We start from the raw sequence: 19,774 nt of genomic DNA on the forward strand, positions 1-19,774 counted from the left end.
GGCCGCACTGTAGGCCAAGAGATCAGTGGAGGCGATCAAAATCCCAGTCGGTAAATGGGACTCGAACCGAGCGTGTGACCCCACCAATGGATTGCTCTCCGAACGAGCAATCCATTGGTGGGGTCACACGATGGATTCGAGTCCCGCTTAGCGACTCCGGCGCTCAAAACGCGTCTCAGCGAATGAATGGGCCCGGGATGAATGGCGCTTGATGCCTGCTTGCCGGCGCCACCGCCAGGCGTCGCTAGCGTCGCTAGTCGCGGCGCGCTGGAGGGGAGGGGGAGGGGAGGGGGTGACCGCCGCCGCGCTGATTCGCGGGGTCGGCCCCGGTCGGTCCCGGTCGGACCCCCCGCCTGGAGGGGAGGGGGGAGGGCGGGGCCCGGCCGGCCCGGCGCGGGGAGGAGCTACCGCTGGAAGGGACGGCCGCTCCAGGAGCGAGAGAGAAATCTGTGTGTGTGTGTGTGTGTGTGTGTGAAGCACGCGTTCAGGTCACGGCCCGTTGGCGTGGGCGGTCAAGAGGGGCTCCTGGCGGCATTTTCGCACGCGCTGCCGGAAGAGTGCATGCTTCCTCACTCTTTTGTTTCGCGTCAGAGAGGGGAAAAAAAAGAGGACTTGGAAATTTATATCGTCCGTGATTTCTGAACAGTGAAAGGAACGTGACTTGTCACACGTGCTTGTCGGTGTGTGTCCCGGCCGAGAGAGCCGGGTGGTTTTGTCTCAAGCCCACCTGTAAGCGCGCCGGGGCCCGGCACCGCCCGGCATGGCCCGGCACCGCCCGGCATTTGCATCGGAATCCCATAAGCAACATTAATCCACCACCTGTGCCTGGTACGCCTGTGCCCGCCTGTGCCCGCCTGTGCCTGCCGAGCCTGCCGCCCGGTTCGATTTGCCCCCCCCCCCCCCACGTCTCTCAGGCCCGAAGCCGCCCCTGGGTCGCTACGAGGCGTCAAAGTGCGTTATTTATTTATAATTAATCCATAAAATAAAAGTTGATCGCGCGCGAAGCGATACTGAAACGTGTCCCGATAAAGAAGGCAGAGAGAGAGAGAGAGAGACGGTGTGAACCGAAGTGATCGGCCGGTTGGTCTGTCTCTCTCGCTCCGCGACGGGACAGTCCTGCGAGGGAGAGGGGGTGGGGGGCTCTCGGAATGGCGAGCGATGAACAAGCGTCGGCACGATTTTTAATTATTTTAATTCGTGGCTGGTATTCCTGGCGACTGGGTTCGGCGTGAGCTATTGCAGTGGCGTGGGTGTGGTACAGTGTGGCGGGGACTCGGAGACGGCGAGGCGATGCGAGGCACACTGCAGCCCGGAGCCAGCCGGCCGGGCCCGAGTGTTCCAATGACCTTTAGGGAAATTAAACGCCGGGTTATGTTGTCGGTTCCTGCGGGTGCGAGAGAGACGCTGTCGGCGCGCGTGTATACAGAGAGAGAGGGACGTGCTTGTAGGAAAGAGGTAGGTGACGGAATCAGAATGAAACCTCGCACCTTTCGATATGTAATAGATGGTGATTTACTGGCCACGGCGTCTCTCTCTCTCTCTCTCTCTCTCTCGCCATAATTCTGATGGGAATTCAAATGAGAATGCACCTCGGGACCGCGCGCGGCACCACGCTGTCTGGTCGCGCCGCGTGTTATATGCCTTCGATCGCACCGAGTGTGTGTGTGTGTGTGTGCGTGGGCGGACGCATCGGCACTTTCAAGTCGCAGCTTTGATTTCAGCCTCTCTCTCTCTCTCTCTCTCTCTCTCTCTCTCTCTCTCTCTCTCTCTCTCTCTCTCTCTCTCTCTCTGTGTGTGTGTGTGTGTGTGTGTGTGTGTCGGAGCAAATTAATCGATTGCCGTCTGATGGCGCGCGCGGAACCCGTTGATGCAAGCCGTCAAATGGCACTACGGCCCGAAAACTCTCATTATAACACGTCCGCCTTTGTTTATAGTGTCACAAGTTACGACGTGTGTATGTGTGTGTGAGAGAGAGAGAGAGAGAGGGGGGGGCTATAATCGCTCTATTGGGCATACAATTACGCTGGCAGCGGGGGGTCCCGTGGGTCCAGTCCAGTGGGGCCGCGCGGCTGATCGGGCCGCCAACGTCCCTGCACACACACACACACACACACACACACACACACACACGCTACCCCCTCCCCGGAAACGATCAATCAGAGAGAGTAAACGGGCGCAAATGTGAGAAAAATGTGGCCGAGGAAGGCCGTGACTTTGGCAGTGCAGTAGTGCGGTGCGAGTGCTGCAGTCCGCGTTGCCTCGTTGCCTCTAAGGACGCGGCGCCGCTGTTGCGGCCCCCTTGACTTTTTGCTTTACGACGCCGGCCGATTTAAATATTGAGATTGGACCGGACGGGTGGCCCCGAGTGCGGGCCCGGCCGCCCCGCCGCCCCGCCTCGCTGCGCGCCGCGCCGCCACTGTAACCGGTGGAGGCGGTCGAGGGCCCGGACGCGTTTCGAGCTCCACAGTCGCTAAATGGGACTCGAACCGAACGTGTGACCCCACCAATGTACTGCTCTCCGGACGAGCAATCCATTGGTGGGGTCACACGTTCGGTTCGAGTCCCGTTTAGCGACTCTGGAGCTCGAAACGCGCCGCAGTGTGGTCTGCTGTTTCGAGAAGAAAGAACTGCCGTCTTGATACAGAATCGAAGGTGTGCATCCCTCCGCCCTGTGCGTCACCTTCTCTCTCTCTCTCTCTCTCTCTCTCTCTCTCTCTCTCTCTCTCTCTCTCTCTCTCTCTCTCTCTCTCTCTCTCTCTCTCTCTCTCTCTCTCTCTCTCTCCCTCCCTCTCTCCCTCTCTCTCGCACCAATTAACCTCCGAGGCGAGGAAAGCGCCACTAGATTCGACAGATTTACCGCTCCAATAAAGTGGCTCCACAGGTGGCAGGCCTAGCGGCTGGTTCCGAGGGGCGTCGCTCCGTCCCTGTCGCACTCTGGGAGGAGAGAGAGAGAGAGAGAGAGAGAGAGAGAGAGAGAGAGAGAGAGAGAGAGAGAGAGAGAGCGGCGAGGCGGTGCGTAGGTGGGCATCACCTCGGCATTGCGGCGCGTGCCGACCCGCGCTCTTAGTCACGATTGGAATTCGAAGGCATAAATTTCACACCTGGGAGGGGAAAAAAACGAGTGCTTGTTTTTGTTTCATTCTTATTAATTGGGTTTTAATTCTGTTGGACTGCTGCTTTGAAACTAAAAATATCGGGAAAAAAATTGTTTCCGTTTGCGGACACCGCTGAGAAAGAAGTCAAGATGTCGAAGTGTCAAGATGTAAAATTTTGCACTTAACTCGCAGGCAAATTCAGAACACTGTGTACAACTAATTAACTTTAGCTCCTTCGACTCAAACTTAGGCCTCTCTCTCTCTCTCAGTCTGCTGAAGGTGGTGGTGGTGCCCGGGCGGTCTTGGGCCGCGTGTCTGCTTGGTTCACATTCGGCCGCGAGTTGGGGGGGGGGGGGGGCAAGTGCGATATTTCCTCGAAAAGCAACCAACAGTGTGGCGGGCTACGCGGCGCGGCTATGAGGCGGTCAACCCTTTTATATCAGTTTACGCGCGAGCTTTGTGCTGCATGTGTGTGTGTGTGTGTGTGTGTGTGTGTTTGTCCGCGTTCGGGGAAGACTATATATCCTCATTGCCGGTGGCAAGGCGTTCACACCGATATGCTAGGTAAATAAATACTAGACCCCCGCCTGTTGGTCCGCCTTGTCTGCCCCTTTGGCCAAGTAGCGGGGATTGTTTTGGACAATCGTGCTTCTATTCCTGGCCTCCGCTCCTTTGAGGCCTTTCCTGAAAGCCGTTGGCTTGCCTCGCGGCGCCCTGGAAATGATTGCGATTGGCAGTGGATCGACGCCACCGCCGCGTTCACTGGTTCACTCCGTTCTCGGAACGACCATGAAAGGGAAAAGGGACTCTCTGATTGGCTGGGCCTGGCCGGGCCGGCCGACGCAGTGGTCTTCCTTTGAGCGCCGCCGTCGTCTGTCGTCACCCGCCTCACCGCGGCGCGGCACGGCCCGGCCGACGGCGGGGACTGACAGGGGACTGACAACCCTGCTGACGACCGTCAGGACACCGTCAGGACCTCCCTGCGGCGCAGCGGCCGACGGGAAACTTCTCGCCGCTTGCGGGACACGGCCCTTGGGTTGACGGGAAATTTCCCGTCTCTGACGGGAAAATTCCCGCCGCTGACGTGGAAACCGTCCCGCTGACGGGAAATCCCCCCGCCAGACACGCCGGGTCGCGCCACTGCGGTGCCCTGCGCGTACGTGGTGCTTGAAGGGGCGTTAACGATCAAGATGGCGCCCTTTTTACGGCCGTTTTAAATAGTTTATTTGTGCCTCGCGGCTTCTTGCGGCCCCGCGGACTTAATAACCCAAAAGGGGGGTTTGCTCGACTGGCGAAACGCGGCGAAACGACGTCGCGTTGAGTCGGACGGATTGGGGCGCCTGAACGCGCCAGGACGCTTGTCGAACCGAGCGCCCTGGCGGCCTCTATGCCTTTCGGCCTTCGGGGCCGTCGGGGGAGGACGTTAAGCCCGGACGATTAATAGTGTCCGTTTTGTTATGCAAATGGCGGTGTCCGTCCGTCCAGGACGTCCAGGACCCAGCTTATGGCGACACCCAGTCAGTCACTGCCGCCGTAAATCTGGGCCCGATATGACGTGTGTATCACAGCCGCCCTCCCAAATAAAACCCGAATGTGATAGTAAAGCGCGCGTCGGGACGGGAGTTTTAATTTCCACGGCCGTTGCGCGGCTCTAGGCGCGGCCGGGCTCGGCTCGGCACGGCCCGGCCGCGCTCACCGCAGACTGCACCTACAATATGAATGAAGCTGAAGTGTCGCTGGGCGGCGCGTCGTTCCTTTTTGCGGCGAGGTGATGTTCTGTTCATTTCCTGGCCTCATTCATCGTTCCGCCGGCTCGGCTCGGCCCGGCCCGGCCGTAGTCTTGTTCTTTCACCGTGGACAGCGGTAGTGGCTCCAGCGGTACGCTCGGACGGCGCAGCGGCACTGTTCAATGGCTTCGGCCGCTTCGGCCCCACGGCCCTTGCCACGGCCCTCCCCCCTGGGAGTCCCCAGCCCGGGACCATCCTCTATCAATGGGACCATTACGAGTTTCCGCGGAGCCTGGTGCTACTCTCGCCTGGAGCTTGCCTCTGGCTGGAGGAGCTTTGCCTCTGGCTGGAGCTTTGCCTCTGGCTTGGAGCTTTGCCTCTGGCTTGAAGCTTTGCCTCTGGCTGGAAGTCTCCATATCTGAAACTAATCTCAGATCTTCCGACATCTGAAAGTACATCTTGCTCGCCTCTGCCCTTCTGAAACGCCAAACAGGTCCGAATCGTTTTCTTTTTAACAGTAAACTCGTAAATAATGTCGGTTGCCAAACGGAAGTATCGCCGTAGTGGCGCCGAGGCGGAGATGGCGGCGGTTTGTAATAAGCGGGAATTAGAGGAAGGCAGACTCGCCAGCTCACTTCCTTTCCCGCCATTTTTTTTTTTAAATTTATTTTATTTTATTTGGGGGCAGGAAAGGGTGACCGCAGTTTTTGGTGCCGCTGCGAACGGTACCCAATACGTATCGCTAAACCGCGCCTCTCGCTGCAGCGGCAGCAGCCTCTAAACGTTTGCGGTGCGGCCAGGCCGGCCATGCAATTGACGGTAGCGACTGACTGGCGCGCCCTCTGTAGCGCTGCGCCGCGCCCTGCCTTCCAGTGTCCCGCCGCCGTGTCCCACCGTGTCCCAGACTGTCCCACAGTGTCCCATTACCCCGACCCCTTTCGAGACAAGTTGGAAAGCGGGGCTCCTGACCGCGAAGCGCGAAGCGCGCGAAGCCAAGCAGAAGGGGGTGGTCTCCGGGCCCCCCACGCTGTCCCCCCCCCTCCAGCCTCAGCCGTTTCACTCAATATCGCACTGGGACGTTGCACAGTGGGCCGGAAGACCGGTGGAGGTGGACAAAACTATCGACGCGATTTGAGCTCCAGAGTCGCTAAACGGGACTCGAAGCGAACGTGTGACCCCACCAATGGATTCCTCGTTCGGAGAGCAATCCATTGGTGGGGTCACACGATCGGTTCGAGTCCTGTTCACCGACTCTGGAGCTCAAAACGCGTCTAGAGTTTTGTCTGTCTGCCCGTGGGGCTTTTGGTTCTGCCTCTTCAATTCGGCGAAAAGAGAGAGAGGAACGGAATCCGGCGGTGTAAAATGGCGGTGCTAATAATACACGTGCATGTGTCGATGCGGCGTGGCGCGGCGTGGCGGGCGGTTTGAGTGGGTACGGGCCGCGCCGCGCCGCACGGGGTGTAAATGTCGTAATGTTGCTTTGTCTGTTGCTACTCGGCGACGCCCCGAGTGTATATAAAGTGCGGCGACATGCACACCGGGCGGACAGCCCTGTTGCGGTGGCGGGAAGCGCGCAGGCCGACCAACAAAAAAAAAAAAAAGTTGACTGAAATGATTGAAGTTTTTATCTTTGGCGATTTTCGTATGCCGCAGACACGCCGATCAACCGGTTGCCCATCATGGCCAAGAGCGTGCTGGACCTGTACGAGCTGTACAAGCTGGTGATTGCCCGGGGCGGCCTGGTGGACGTGATCAACAAGAAGCTCTGGCAGGAGATCATCAAGGGCCTCCACCTGCCCTCCTCCATCACGTCGGCCGCCTTCACGCTCCGGACGCAGTGAGTACACCCTCTCAATTAAAAACGGATTTGCATTCGGTGACAAAGTTAGTTTTGCTTCTTTTTCTTGTTTGATTCGGTTTGGCGTGTGTCCGCATCGACGCGCGCCTTCGCCTCGACCAGTTCTCGCGACGTGCCAAATGACTTCGCGATTCCCCTCCCCCACACTGTTTGCCTCTCTCACACACTCACTATCTCTCTCTGTCTCTCTCCCGCCGCCACGCCCGCAATATGGGTCGCGTCTCGGATCATTATTTATAACTCATCGAGGTGCCAAGACAGACAGCCCCCCTCTCTTTCTCTCCCTCTCTCTCTCGCGCGCTCTCTTCCGGCCCTAGGACGGCGAGGTTCGATGTAGTTAGGAGCGCGTAGCGCGGCGCGTTGCGCGCAAACTAATTTATTTTCGCTTCCGCCAATAATGATCTTTCGGTTTGCATTCCTCTACCATTGCCGTCCCGCCTTCCCGTTCCCCTTCCTCTCTCTCTCTCCTCCCTCTTCCTCTCTCTCCCCCTCTCTCTCCGTCGCCCTGACGGAACGAACCAGTCCTGTGACACTCCCCGCCAGCCAGGGATGCAGTCTTTGTTTTTTAATGTCGCGCCCCGCGTCACGGCACCGTCACGGCGCCGTCGCGAGGCCGTCACGACACTGTCACGGCACGGCCGCGCGTCGCGGCGCGTGCTGATTGGGTCGGCGCCTTAAATCGCGATTCGCCTGATTTGGAGGGGCGGTCCGAACCGCGGACGCGCTTTGAGTCCCAGAGTCGCTGAATGGGACTCGAACCAAGCGTGTGACCCCACCAATGGATTGCTCTTCGAACGAGGAATCCATTGGTGGGGTCACACGTTCGGTTCGAGTCCCATTCAGCGACTCTGGAGCTCGAAACGCGTGCGGGATTTGGACCGCCTCCACCGGTCTTGTGGCAAGTCCACTGTGCGACGTGTCCTGCCTGGCCGACAGCGCCGACCCCGGCGACCCCCCGCGGGGCCCCGGACAGCTCCGAGGTGTGGCTGGCTGGCCGTGGCCGGCCGTCGGGTGATTGATTCGGTGCTGATGCTCTGCTTTCGACCTCCTCCCCTTTCCCCCAGCCCTCCCCCTCCCCGGCCACCGCGACGTTTGGATCTCGTCATCGGTGCAATGAACAAAGCTCGGGGCCATCCCGTACCGTGCTTCGGTCCGCTGTCTCTCTCGCGCCCCTTGGGCCCCTTCGGCGCGCCCCGCGAGCGCGAGAGAGACAGCGAAGAGCCCCCGGGCCCTGCGGCGCAGCGCGCACAGTGGGCCAGAAGACCGGTGGAGGCGGCCAAAACTCTTGACGCGTTTTGAGCGCCAGAGTCGCTAATCAGGACTCGAACCGAACGTGTGACCCCACCAATGGATTCCTCGTTCAGAGAGCAATCCATTGGTGGGGTCACACGCTCAGTTCGAGTCCTCTTCAGCGACTCTGGAGCTCAAAACGCGTCTAGAGTTTTGGCCGTCTCCACCGGCCTTCTGGCCCACTGTGGTGCGGCCGCCTGGCCGGCAGCGGGCTGCCTCAGGGCTGCCAACTCAAACCGACTCATCTCACCTGTCGCAGGGTCGCGCCGACACTTGTCTCGCTTTATTATTGTTGTTGTTCCCTTCCTTGTTGTTGTTGTTCTCGCTCCTTTGCAACTCCCCGGCCCACATTAAAGGAGCCACCGCGGCATGAGTCGCGGTGACTGATGTAGGCTGCCAGCCCGCCAGCCCCGCCAGCGCGGCGCGACAGCCTGCGAGCCCCTCCAGTCACATTCATTCATTCATTTTCATGCATTCGTTTTCATTCATTGATTATTGATTGACGCGTTCGTTCATTGATTCAGGATTCGTTGATTCATTCATTGATTCTCGGTTCGTACGGCGACACACTTTTCTCGAATTTTCCATTCCTTGTCTGCGGCGCGCACCCGCTCGCGCACGCACGCTCTCTCTCTCACTCACACATACACACGTACGGCACCTGAGCGCATACACCTGGGCCGGTCTGTTTGAAAGACAGACGACGAATGTGTGAAACAAATACCCTGGACGCGGGTGTGAATTTGAGTAGGTCCTTAGTACCGGTGCCGCCACGCCCCACTCTCCGAGAAAGGCCCCTGGGCGTGTGTGTGTGTTGGTGATGGAGGATCCTGGACGGGGATAGCGCCGGACAGTGGGCCAGAAGACTCTAGACGCGTTTTGAGCTCCAGAGTCGCTAAACAGGACTCGAACCGAACGTGTGACCCCACCAATGGATTGCTCTAAGAACGAGGAATCCATTGGTGGGGTCACACGTTCGGTTCGAGGCCCATTTAGCGACTCTGGAGCTCAAAACGCGTCAAGAGTTTTGGCCGCCTCCACCGGTCTTCTGGCCCACTGTGCGCCTCGCCCCTCCGATCCTAACGAACAATGTCTCTGTCCGCAGGTACATGAAGTACCTCTACCCCTACGAGTGCCAGAAGATGCACCTGTCGACGCCGGCCGAGCTGCAGGCCGCCATCGACGGCAACCGGAGGGAAGGGCGCAGGTCGTCGTACGGCACGTACGCCGAGATGGTGCAGCGGACGCCCTCGGGTGGCGGTGGCGGTGGCGGTGGCGGCGGCGGCGGCGGCGGCCTGGTGGGCTCGGGGCTCGGCGGCGGCCTCCCCGGCGGCGTGCAGATGTCCGCCCACCCGTCGCACCCCGCCCACCCCGCGCACCCCGCCCACCCCTCGCAGATGTCGCCGCTCAGCCTGGTGACGCAGGGCGGCCGCCTCCTCAACGGCAACGGCCACTACAACCACAACCACCAGCTCCTGCCGCCCCCTGGCTCAGGTGAGTGTCGTTCGAGGTCTTCCAATCGGCCGCTTGGCGTTCTCGGTGAGCATGGCACAGTGGGCCAAAAAACCTGGGCGCTTTTGAGCTCCAGAGCCGCTAAACAGGATTCCAACCGAGCTTGTGACCCCACCAATGGATTGCTCTCCGAACGAGGAATCCATTGTTGGGGTCACACGCTCGGTTCGAGTCCCATTCAGCGACTCTAGAGCTCAAAACGCGTCTCGAATTTTTTTCCCCGCCTCTGCCAGTCCTCTGGCCCACTGTCGCCTACTTATTTGGCAACGCTGGGCCAGCCTGGGCCAGACTCGAGACGTGCCGGCCGTGCTTCGCTCCGCCTCGCCTCGGCCGGCACGTCACTGTAATCATCATATCAATGAACGCCAGGCGGGCCAGCCAGGCATCGCCATCGCTACGTCCGTCGGCCTGTCTAATTATTCAAGGCGCGACCCGCGGTGGTCAAAGCGACAGCGGCGAAGCAGCGAAGCAGCGACAGGTGGATAATGCGAGACGGACGCGACGGGCCTAACGGGCCGCCCCGCCCCGCCCCGCCCCGCCTCGGCCGGGACACCGAGTCGAGCGGTGCCGAGCCGAGCCGAGCGCGGGGGCGGCAGGCCCGGGGCAGGCCGCTTGTCGCAATGGCGATAATGTATGCCGAGTGTCGCGTGACGTGAACGTGCCTGACGTGCTTGCAGGCCCCACCCCCGCCGAGCTGGAGACCAGGATGGCGGAGTACATGAAGCTCATCAGCAAGGAGCTGCGCAGCAACGCGGGCACGCCGCCGCTGTCCCGGCAAGGTAGGTAACGTCCAGGTCAAAGTCCTGGACGCGTGCAGAGCTCCAGAGTCGCTGAACGGGTGACCCCACCAATGGATTGCTCTCCGAACGAGGAATCCATTGGTGGGGTCACACGTTCGGTTCGAGTCCCATTTAGCGACTCTGGAGCTCAAAACGCGTCTAGAGTTTTGGCCGCCTCCACCGGTCTTCTGGCCCGCCGGTGTCGAACCTCGTCTGACTTTGTGCCCCTTGCCGCAGGTTCGCCACCCACGTCGCCGCGCGAGGCGGCCATGTCGGCGCTGGAGATGTCGCGGCTCACGCTGTGGAACCTGTACAGCAACAACAGCCTGGGCGCGGGGCTGGGCGCCGGCCTGGGCGCCGCGGGCGCGCTGGGGTCGCTGGGTTCCCTCGGCTCCCTCGGCGGCGGCCTCGCGGGCCCGGGGCTGGGCGGGCACGGCAACGCCACCGCCAACCTCGACGCCGACCACCCCGAGCACCCCGCGCACCCCGCCAACGCGGAGCCCCAGCGCGAGGCGCTCAACCTCGGCGTGCAGCGCCAGCAGCAGCGCGACCTCCTCCGGGCACAGCGCGAGCGCGAGAGCCGGGAGCGGGAACGGGAGCGCGAACGCGAACGGGAGCGGGAACGGGAGCGAGAGAGGGAGCGGGAGCGCGAACGGGAGCGCGAGGCCACCATCAAGCGAGAGCCCGAGGAGGCCTTCCAGCCCGTGGCCAAGAGGCCGCATGTGGAGCGCGACGAGTCCCCCAGCCCCGTCAAGGTGGCCAGCCTCGCCAGCGGCCTCGCCACCGGCCTGGGCACCCACATCAAGATCAACAGTAGAGGTGCGTACTCTAGCCCTGCCTGCCCTGCCTGTCCGCCACAGTCTGCTCCCGATGCTTACCCCTCTGTTCTCCCTGTTCGCAGGCGACGGCCGGCCCGGCCAGGACAACTCCCTCGTGGTCAGCATGGACATCAACGGCATCATGTACCAGGGGGTGCTGTTCGCCCAGCAGGCCGCGGCGCGCACGTCCAGAGTCTCCTAGATCCAAAGCTGCTTTACGCGACGGCCCAAGGCCAGTAGTCCGGCTTCAAATTTCATTCATCCTTCGTTTATATTTATCTTGGCTTCAGATTGGTAGACTCCTGACGCGCTGCCACACTCAAAGCAGTGTGGCGTAGAATATGTGATGGGCTGTACATAGTGTTTTGTTGGTTGGTCTTTACAAGTCCACTTTTACTGTTGAACTTTGAAACCGGACTACAAAATGCAATGTTGTTTCGTTAATTAGAAAATTCATGTTTGTGTCTGTGTGTTTGTGAGATTGTATGTGTGTATGTATGTATGAATGAATGGATGAGTGAATGTATGTTGGTTGAACAGTGCAATTGATTGTAAATACTTCGCTTTAGAACCCCACCTTTTAATTTTGTTACATTCATCAGGCGAATGCCATGATGTTTTCAAAGAGTAGTGTAAGTTTCTTGCAAGTGTGAATTTTCAAAATAGCTTGGGTGGGTATCTTTTTGCCATGGATTATGAGATGTCTCCATTTTTTAAGTAGCTGGGAAAGTATTGAATGTCATGAAAGACTTGGCTCCCCTTGCCATGAGGACCGAAAGATGGAAGTAAAATGACATTATTCTGCTTTGCCCTAGTTCTCTCTCCATTTTCCTCTAAATATTCTAAACTAGTGAAAAATAGTAAATTATGTAGACAAAACATTGTTATAGCCAAATAGTTCCATTATTCTCTAGCTGACTCCACCAATTGGTGGTGAAATGGATTGGCCTTGCCCTATTTTACTTTAAGCACTGGCTCCAAGGTCATGTCATGGAGTTTGTATTATTTAATTGTTTTCGAGGTTTTGTTGAAGAGGATGATCTCAGCTTATGGCTCCGTTTGCACGTGGTGATGACATTCCTTAGCTTAGTCACGCGGGTCGCAGGAGAAGATGAAAATGCATGTCCTCACTTTGATTGCAGGCAGGGGAATTTCCCTGCTGTTTCTCCACGCTAAGTCTAAAGGCTCTGGCCTTCTTACTTTTTAAATAGAAAAATCATGTGATCATTTTCTTGTCTTTTAGCATGAATAAGTGGATGTACATGTCCAGTATTTATTTGTAAACACATGCTATTTACTTGACATAAAATTATTTTTTGTTTTGTTTTTTTGTTTAATGAACAAATTTTCATCTAGAAGTGCAGCCCAAACAAACCAAATCCTTATTGCTGTATATGTAGATATATATTATACAGTAATTATTATTATTAATAATAATATTATAGTTATTTTATGTTCATGAATTATAGACCTGATTTATTATTATTATTGTGTTCATTATTTCGAGATTGCAATGTTCACTTCCTTCCAGGGGTATGCATTGTGATTATTTGATGTACAGAAATTGTTGATTGCTGCTGGCTCCATATTGTGTGTTTCTCCATTAAACTGTTTTTATTAATTACGTTGGCATATAGAGTCATTTTCTTTTTTGTGTTTTAGTGCAACTTGTGTATATTTTTATATTATTCTATGTATACTTATATATAGCAGACACGTCTGACGGACTCAGCCAATGATGTAAATAAACCATTTTATTGAAGATGCTGAAGTTTTCCTATTCCTTTCATCTGGACTTGGCAGGGCGAGTGGGGAATGGACAGAGACAGGCCGATCTTATCGGCAAAATCCAACTGACAGGACTGATAGCGCCTGACGGGTGCGAAGCTAGGCACGTGGCCGCCACCCGTGTACGGTGTGCTGCCTACCCGTAAGTTGACAGGGGCTTCAGTTAGCGCCACAAAGGTGGACTACCCATCGTTCACTGCCTCTTCTACGCACCAGAGCTCTACATGCGTCACGGGGAAAGTCATTATCGCGCCAACTTAAATCCATCTACGACCTTTGGGCACCGGGCATCTGTTTTTTAGCCCCATAGCAACCTTCCATATCATTTCGGACAAGTGAGAGAGGGTCGACCATTCGAAAAAAAATGTCAAGGTTTTTTACCGTTTTCGGTCAAAAATTTTAAACGGCCCAAATTGGAGTATGTTGGGCGGGAGCACTCCCTCTTGACTCCTGCACCGCCATCCAAGGATTGCGGCTGTACCGCGCGTGGCTCCTCGTTGTTCGCTTTTCGCGCTTTTCGCTCGGGGTGGCTTGTAAGTGCTTTCTGCGGCCGCGCTGTACACCCCGTAGACCTGCGTCCCCCACCCCCACCACGCCAACCCGTGAAGGGCCAAGGGGGTGAGGGTGCACATTCCCCTCTGACACTAATCGCCTCGCGCGTCGCTCCTCTCCAGCCGAGCCATGCCGAACAGTCGCTCTCTCTCGCACCCCCGAGGGACGCCCGTGAGTGCGACAGAGACGAAAGCAGCCCGCAGTCCGCCACTTCCTTCCGAACTCAATTTATTGCGCGCTTGATTGATGTTGTTGCATGTTGTTGTTGGTGGCGTGTTAAATGTTGCCAACATGAAGGCTCGGAATATCAAGCAGACTCGGGAAGCCAGAGGCGCGGTCACGGCACGTGCCAACCGCGCTAGAAAAGGAACCCAAGCAAACACGATAAAGCAAAGATTTCTGTCGTCAGCGCCCTCGTGAGTCAGGTCCGAGCGCACTTGGATGCAAGCGAAGCGAACACGTTTCCAGAGGGTGCGAGCGCTCCCGGTGCAAGGCTGCTTACAGTGGCGTTCGGATTTCCGGGCTGGGGCCCAAGTACTGTCATTGATTCCCAACAGATGGCCTCCCCCGAACCCTTTCCAGACCCCCCCCCCCTTTTGGTGTTGGTTTTGGCGCCATTGCGAGCAATTACCAGACGTGGAAGATTAATGATGTACCTGCCTACTCACCGCTCCGGGCCTCCAGGCCACCTCCCCGGCCCGCTCTCTGCCCCGTTTCGGAGGCGTTCTTCGCAGAGACAGACAATTCGCTGCAGAAGGGTCGAAAAGTCGGTCTGTTGAACAAGACTGATGTGATTCGGAGCAGGTTGAACCATGCGAATGCTCAGAGAGGAGTGGGGTGGGGCGGGGCGGGGCGGCGTCGGCGGCCACTTCGGACTTCCCCCTGGGTCTTGGACTGCGGCCGGGGCCCGGGCCCCTGCACGCGGAGTATCGCCATCCACAGCGCCAGAGCAGCCGAGGCGCCATCTAGCGGTGCGTGGCGGCGGCAGTGGCGTCAGCGAGGACCCGTCCGCTTCAAAGGGTTAAAATTTGTCACCACGTTGCTTCTTAGCAAAGAGAGGACTAGCCAATACCTCTGTATATTAATATTGAGAGTAGGTAATGAAAGAGTAGCATTGGCTTGTTTGACTGACAATTTTATTCGAAGAAACTGTATTGGTTCCCTTTGATAGAACAAAGTTGGTCACGAGTTCGCTTACCAAAAACAAATTAAAACAAAAAAGCTTACTGATCACACAATACAAGAATTAATTAGACTTGGCCATCTTGTTTTGGCCTCTGTTTTCTTGAGTTCCTTTTCTTTTCAGATTGATTTGAGGCGGTGGTTGTTTTGTTACCTAAAACAAGAGTATAACAAAGAAAATTAAGTAAAGAAATCAGCATGCATAAAACGCACTACCAATGGAAAATAATGAAATCATACTTACTTTCACTCCATTGGATGGTTTAACCAACCCATCCATACTTTCTTCAGATTCATCATCATCTTCATCACCTTCTTCATCCTCCTCCTCTTCTCCTTCATCTTCCGAATCGTCATCATCCTCCCCCTCTTCTTCATCAACGGAATCGTCATCATCATCATCCTCATCCTCTCCCTCTTCCTGCTGCCCCTGTTCGTTATTATCATCAGCAACATTGTCATCCTCTTCATCCTCCACTTTTGAGTCTACGACCTTCTCTCCCTTTTTTTTCTTTTTCTTTTCTGGTGGTGGAAGCTTGTTCGCTGCGTCACAAACAGTACATGATGTGCCATCGACTAAAACAGGAGAGGCTTTGATGGCAGCATCAACTGCGTGCTTAGACTGCAACATAAGATATTTTAACGTAAAATTAATATTAAAAAAGAATTGGGATACAACTTTTAAACTCGCAAAAACAAGTGAGATTTCTGGTAACATACATCAAAAACAATGACATAAACGCCATGAATTCTTGGATGCAGGTAATGTTTTATAACAGCACCAAACGACTGGAAAGATGATACAAGCTTTCCAGGAGACACAAAAAGACCTGGAAAAGATCAAAATAGTTATGGATAAAAAAGTAATTGGAGAACAAGATTGAATGACAATCTGGCAAAGGCATCTTACCAGACTCAAACAAACGAGTAAACACTCTGTGCTCAACAGCTGGAGTTGCACAATTTTTGCTTCCAAGTAACTCTGTTTCATTCAGTGTTGTTAAAGCTTTGGAATATCTTTTCTTACTCTGAAACCCGACATCAATCAATTAATAAAACAAACAAACATGTTGAAAAACTCAAAAAATATAAGAACTGAGACTTACAGAGAAATAAACAAATGCAATCTTATTTTTTGATGAGATAATTCTGGTGAAAGTTGGCTTGAAATCCTGTAACTTTTCTTCCAGTTGTTTTTGTGTCATTTCCGCAGGCATAGAAACTCTAATACTCTGATTCCAATCCAAATGAGTCACTTCAATACTAGAATTGTCTAACTTCGCACCATCTAATTTCAGGGCTTCAGCAACAGAATCTGGTTCCTCAAAATTAATCAAGGCTTCCGGTGAGCCTTTCTGTGTGAGATCTAAATAAATCATTCCAAGTTTCCCACAAATCTTCCCAAAGAATTTCCATAACATTTCTTCTGTTGTTGCTGTTGACAGGTTTGAGACCCTAACACAATTTTCAGTGACAAGGTGATCATCTTCCGCCAAACTATCATACCTTTCGGCAATCAAGTGGTGATCTTTAAACACTTGTCCATGGATTATGGATACAGCCTTCACAGCTGTCGCTTTCCCTTGATGGGAACCAAATGCACAAATTACATCCCAAAACCCACGAAGGTTCTTTTGGTAAAACAATATTATATCTGATTCATAAGTTATTGTGCAACGACTATGCAACAATTGGAAAAGAAAAGGTCTAAGCTCTATGAAATCCTCAAGCTTAGTGAATGGCAGATTTGTTATTCTAATTGATGGCGTAAGACGTGAAGGCGTTACAGTTTCATGCCGCATTAGAAGCAACCTAGATTTCAAAAGAGAACAAATACAGTTAGGGTCGAAACAACCAACATTCACACTGGAATTGAGATAAAATCCATCCAAAGGGTACATACTCAACAGGTTCAGTGAGGACTTCAGAAAACACTAGATTTTGTCGTCCTTGTCCGTTAGGAAGACGACCTCGTCCACCTCGAAATCCTCGCCCTCCAGGTGGACCTCCTTGTCCACCTCGGAATCCTCGTCCTCCAGGACCTCCTCGTCCACCTCCAAATCCACGTCCTCTAGGAGGGCCTCCTCGTCCACGTCCAAATCCACGACCTCCAGGAGAGCCACCCCGACCACGTCCAAATCCACGACCACCAGGTGGACCGGAGCCCCGTCCCCTAGGCGGGCCTTTCCCACCTCTGAAACCATTGGCTGGGGCACCTTCCATATTTAACTGGAAAAGGGAACAACATGGAAAACAAGTGGTTAAAGAAGTGTGACAGAATTAAGGGAAAGTTTGAAAGCGACCATCTTATCAACCGATGTGCTAAGACTCAAAAAATTTAAGCCACTATGTTCTCTGCTAAACTTGAAACTGTGATAATTTAGAAATTCGATTATTTCAAATGCGCAGGAGTTAACGCAGAAGCAAGGAGGTAAGGAGAAGACTGGCAGTGCCAGAGGCAACGTGCAGAGTGGGGTTATGAGATATCCCTTCTGCTGTCAAATGCAACCAGCCGCAGACGGTCGTAGACAAAACTAACTCCACGCGTGTTGACAGTATGACCATGGGAGTTTGGCACGAATAAAACAGGATAGGGTGACGAGAAACTAAAGCGCAAAGACCCGAAAAGTAGATAAACTCGTTCGGCACGTGGGACAAACGCCACAAGGTAAACTTGTGTCGGAAACTGACTTGAAAGTACTAAAATGACTAGTCTGAGAGAACTGTTGATTGATTGATCAGCTCCGGATAAAATATGTGGGGTCGAAAAATGTATATACCTTTCAAAATAAACACAAGTGTTGCCCTGTTGCCTGTGCGTGGTGAGAGCTCGCCGAGATGCAGACGACTCTGTCTACTCTGTGCTGCGAATAGTGTGTTTGCCTGCCGCCAAGCAGTACGCCTTTCTGCCGCTAGAGTGCGCCACCCGGCAGCTCGCTTAAGTTTCAAGGTTTCAAGTGTGCCTCCGCCCCCCTTCCCCCGTGGCCCTGCCATCGCAGTTGCCAGTGTAGTGGAGTAAAGACAGGAGCGGGGGAAAACGGGAAACACCACCAGCCGTTCTAATTTTCCGTTTTTCACGCAACAGTAAGAGCGGCCAATACGTGGTCGGCGGCATTTCATTTGTGAGTGTGGCGGGACGGCAGAGCTACTGGATGTTCATGAAGACGTTGAGGTAGCTGAACCAGCGCTGCACGACGTGCATGCAGGACTGCGCGTTGAGGTCGCCGAGTCCGCCGACGGCCACGTGGGCCTTGGTGCAGCTGCCGCCCAGCATGAGCTTGAGGCGCAGCCGGCGCGCCGGGACGTCCTCCTCCAGCCACGGCCCGGCGTACAGGTGCCCGGGCAGCGCCGTGCTCGCGTCCTCCACCTCCTGGCCTGGGGCACACACACGCTGTACGAGCGAGCGCGCCGCACCGTGGACTTGCCAAAAGACCAGTGGAGGTGGTCAAAACTCTAGACGCGTTTTGAGCTCCAGAGTCGCTAAACAGGCCTCACCGAACGTGTGACCCCACCAATCGATTCCCCGTTCGAAGAGCAGTCCATTGGTGGGGCCACACGTTCGGTTCGAGTCCCATTCAGCGACTCTGGAGCTCAAAACGCGTCTGGAGTGCGCGTGCCAAGGCGGCTTGCCTGTGAGGCACACGGGCATGAAGATGATGGGGATGCACGCGAACGTGGCGATGGTCAGGCTGTCCACGTCGTTGGGCTTGGCCAGGATCTCGACGGTGCCGATGAGCGGCAGGATGAGGATGGCGGACATGAGGTGCGCCAGCATGTCGACGAAGAGGAGGCGCGTGCGGCGCGCGCCGTCCGTGAGCAGGGCGTGCAGCGCGGCGAGGCTGCGCACCGCGCCCTCGCCGCGCCACCGCTCGCACTCCAGGGCCAGCGCGCGGGACAGGCACGACGAGGCGCGGAACATGACGAACAGCACGGGCACCAGGGTGTAGAACGCCAGCAGCCCGCACAGCAGGGCCACGGTCTGGGGGCACGTCGCCAAAACACAGTGGATTGCCCAGAAGGCCGGTGGAGGCGGTCAAAATCCCGAACGCATTTTGAGCTCAGAGTCGCTAAATGGGGCTCGAACCGAACGTGTGACCCCACTAATGGATTGCTCTCCGAACGAGGAATCGATTGGTGGGGTCACACGTTCGGATCGAGCCCCATTTAGCGACTCTGGAGCTCAAAACGCGTCGCGAATTTTGGCCGCCTCCACCGTTCTTCTGGCCCACTGTGCGTCGTCGGGCACGAAAGAGGAGCAGAAAGAAAGAGGGTATACGTGTGACACGTGCAGGCCCAGCAAGAGGGACGGCCCGAGCGTCCACCTCTCCAGCAGCGCGCTGACGGCCGAGTCCTTGGTCGTGAAGATGGTCTGCGTGACGCCCGCCACCTGGGTCAGGCCCCACATGTTGTAGAACAGCGCGATGCGCCGCGACTTGCGCGCGCCGCGGGCCAGCAGCGCCTTCAACGAGTCCAAGAGCGTTGCCGTGCGTCGCAGGCCAGACTACAGTGTCGCCACCGTTCTCACGATGTGTTGAAAGGGTTGCCAACCTCAGCCTAAGTTGAGGTCGGCACCCGTTTCGACACCGTTGGACCGACCTTCCCCTCGGGGCAGCCCCAGTCCTCCAGCTGGCTGGACACGGGCAGGAAGCAGTCCTGCAGCGTGGCCGTGGCGGCGCGCGCGCGCCACATGTAGAACAGCAAGGACCAGAGCAGGGAGTAGATGCCGCAGTGGCGCACCGGCACGCGTCGCGCCTCGGCGTTGTCCGCCAACGCCACGTCCACGCACAGGCAGCCGATCCACACCAGGGCGCACGCCACGGCCACCTGCAGGGCAGTGGCGCCGTGGCGCAGTCGGTAGCGTGCTGGCCTGCCGAGTCACTGGTCGCGGGTTCGAGCGGGGCGAGCTAGCGCCTGCGAAGTGTCGCATCGGCCACGCGCTCGACATCCGTGCGCGGCGGGCCGGCGGGGTGCCTATCCTGGGGCCGCAGGCGGCGACTCGAGAGTGCTCGAGAGCTGCTTGCTCTGCAGACCGAGAGCCGCTCTCGTCGCTCTGTCTCTCTCGCACCCAAACGGGACGCTCCATGAGTGCGAGAGAGACAGACCGACGACAACGCCTCTCGGAATGAGCGGGGCTTGTTTCTTCCCCTCACCTTGCTGCTCCTGGCCCAGAACA

The 19,774-nt window shown here is 56.0% G+C and overlaps 3 protein-coding genes across 3 annotated transcripts in view; 1 reads left to right on the forward strand and 2 right to left on the reverse strand.

The window, feature by feature from the left end:
* LOC117648418 overlaps positions 1–12,841 on the forward strand; it is a 39,344-nt gene extending 26,503 nt beyond the window's left edge. The window contains exons 3-8 of the mRNA XM_034390923.1: positions 6,476–6,659; positions 9,076–9,215; positions 9,357–9,464; positions 10,160–10,261; positions 10,499–11,080; positions 11,163–12,841. Coding sequence (XP_034246814.1) covers positions 6,476–6,659; positions 9,076–9,215; positions 9,357–9,464; positions 10,160–10,261; positions 10,499–11,080; positions 11,163–11,281 — 1,235 coding nt within the window. The 3' untranslated portion in view covers positions 11,282–12,841. The remainder of the gene's footprint in view (positions 1–6,475; positions 6,660–9,075; positions 9,216–9,356; positions 9,465–10,159; positions 10,262–10,498; positions 11,081–11,162) is intronic.
* Positions 12,842–14,536: 1,695 nt separating this feature from the next.
* LOC117648320 lies at positions 14,537–17,515 on the reverse strand. The gene is made up of 7 exons (XM_034390785.1): positions 17,382–17,515; positions 16,505–16,830; positions 15,708–16,413; positions 15,512–15,629; positions 15,322–15,431; positions 14,846–15,223; positions 14,537–14,755 (listed from the first exon to the last, which is right to left on the reverse strand). The coding sequence occupies exons 2-7, from the start codon at positions 16,822–16,824 to the stop codon at positions 14,666–14,668; spliced, it is 1,722 nt and encodes a 573-aa protein (XP_034246676.1). The 5' UTR covers positions 16,825–16,830; positions 17,382–17,515; the 3' UTR covers positions 14,537–14,665.
* Positions 17,516–17,746: 231 nt separating this feature from the next.
* LOC117648419 lies at positions 17,747–19,407 on the reverse strand. Its single transcript, XM_034390924.1, has 4 exons — positions 19,198–19,407; positions 18,878–18,988; positions 18,449–18,580; positions 17,747–17,992 (listed from the first exon to the last, which is right to left on the reverse strand). Exons 1-4 carry the CDS (start codon positions 19,288–19,290, stop codon positions 17,747–17,749), a joined length of 582 nt encoding a protein of 193 aa, XP_034246815.1. The 5' UTR covers positions 19,291–19,407.
* Between the last annotated feature and the right edge of the window lie 367 nt (positions 19,408–19,774).

Source organism: Thrips palmi, unplaced genomic scaffold (genome assembly GCF_012932325.1).
Source record: "Thrips palmi isolate BJ-2018 unplaced genomic scaffold, TpBJ-2018v1 HiC_scaffold_3, whole genome shotgun sequence".
NCBI lineage: Eukaryota > Metazoa > Arthropoda > Insecta > Thysanoptera > Thripidae > Thrips > Thrips palmi.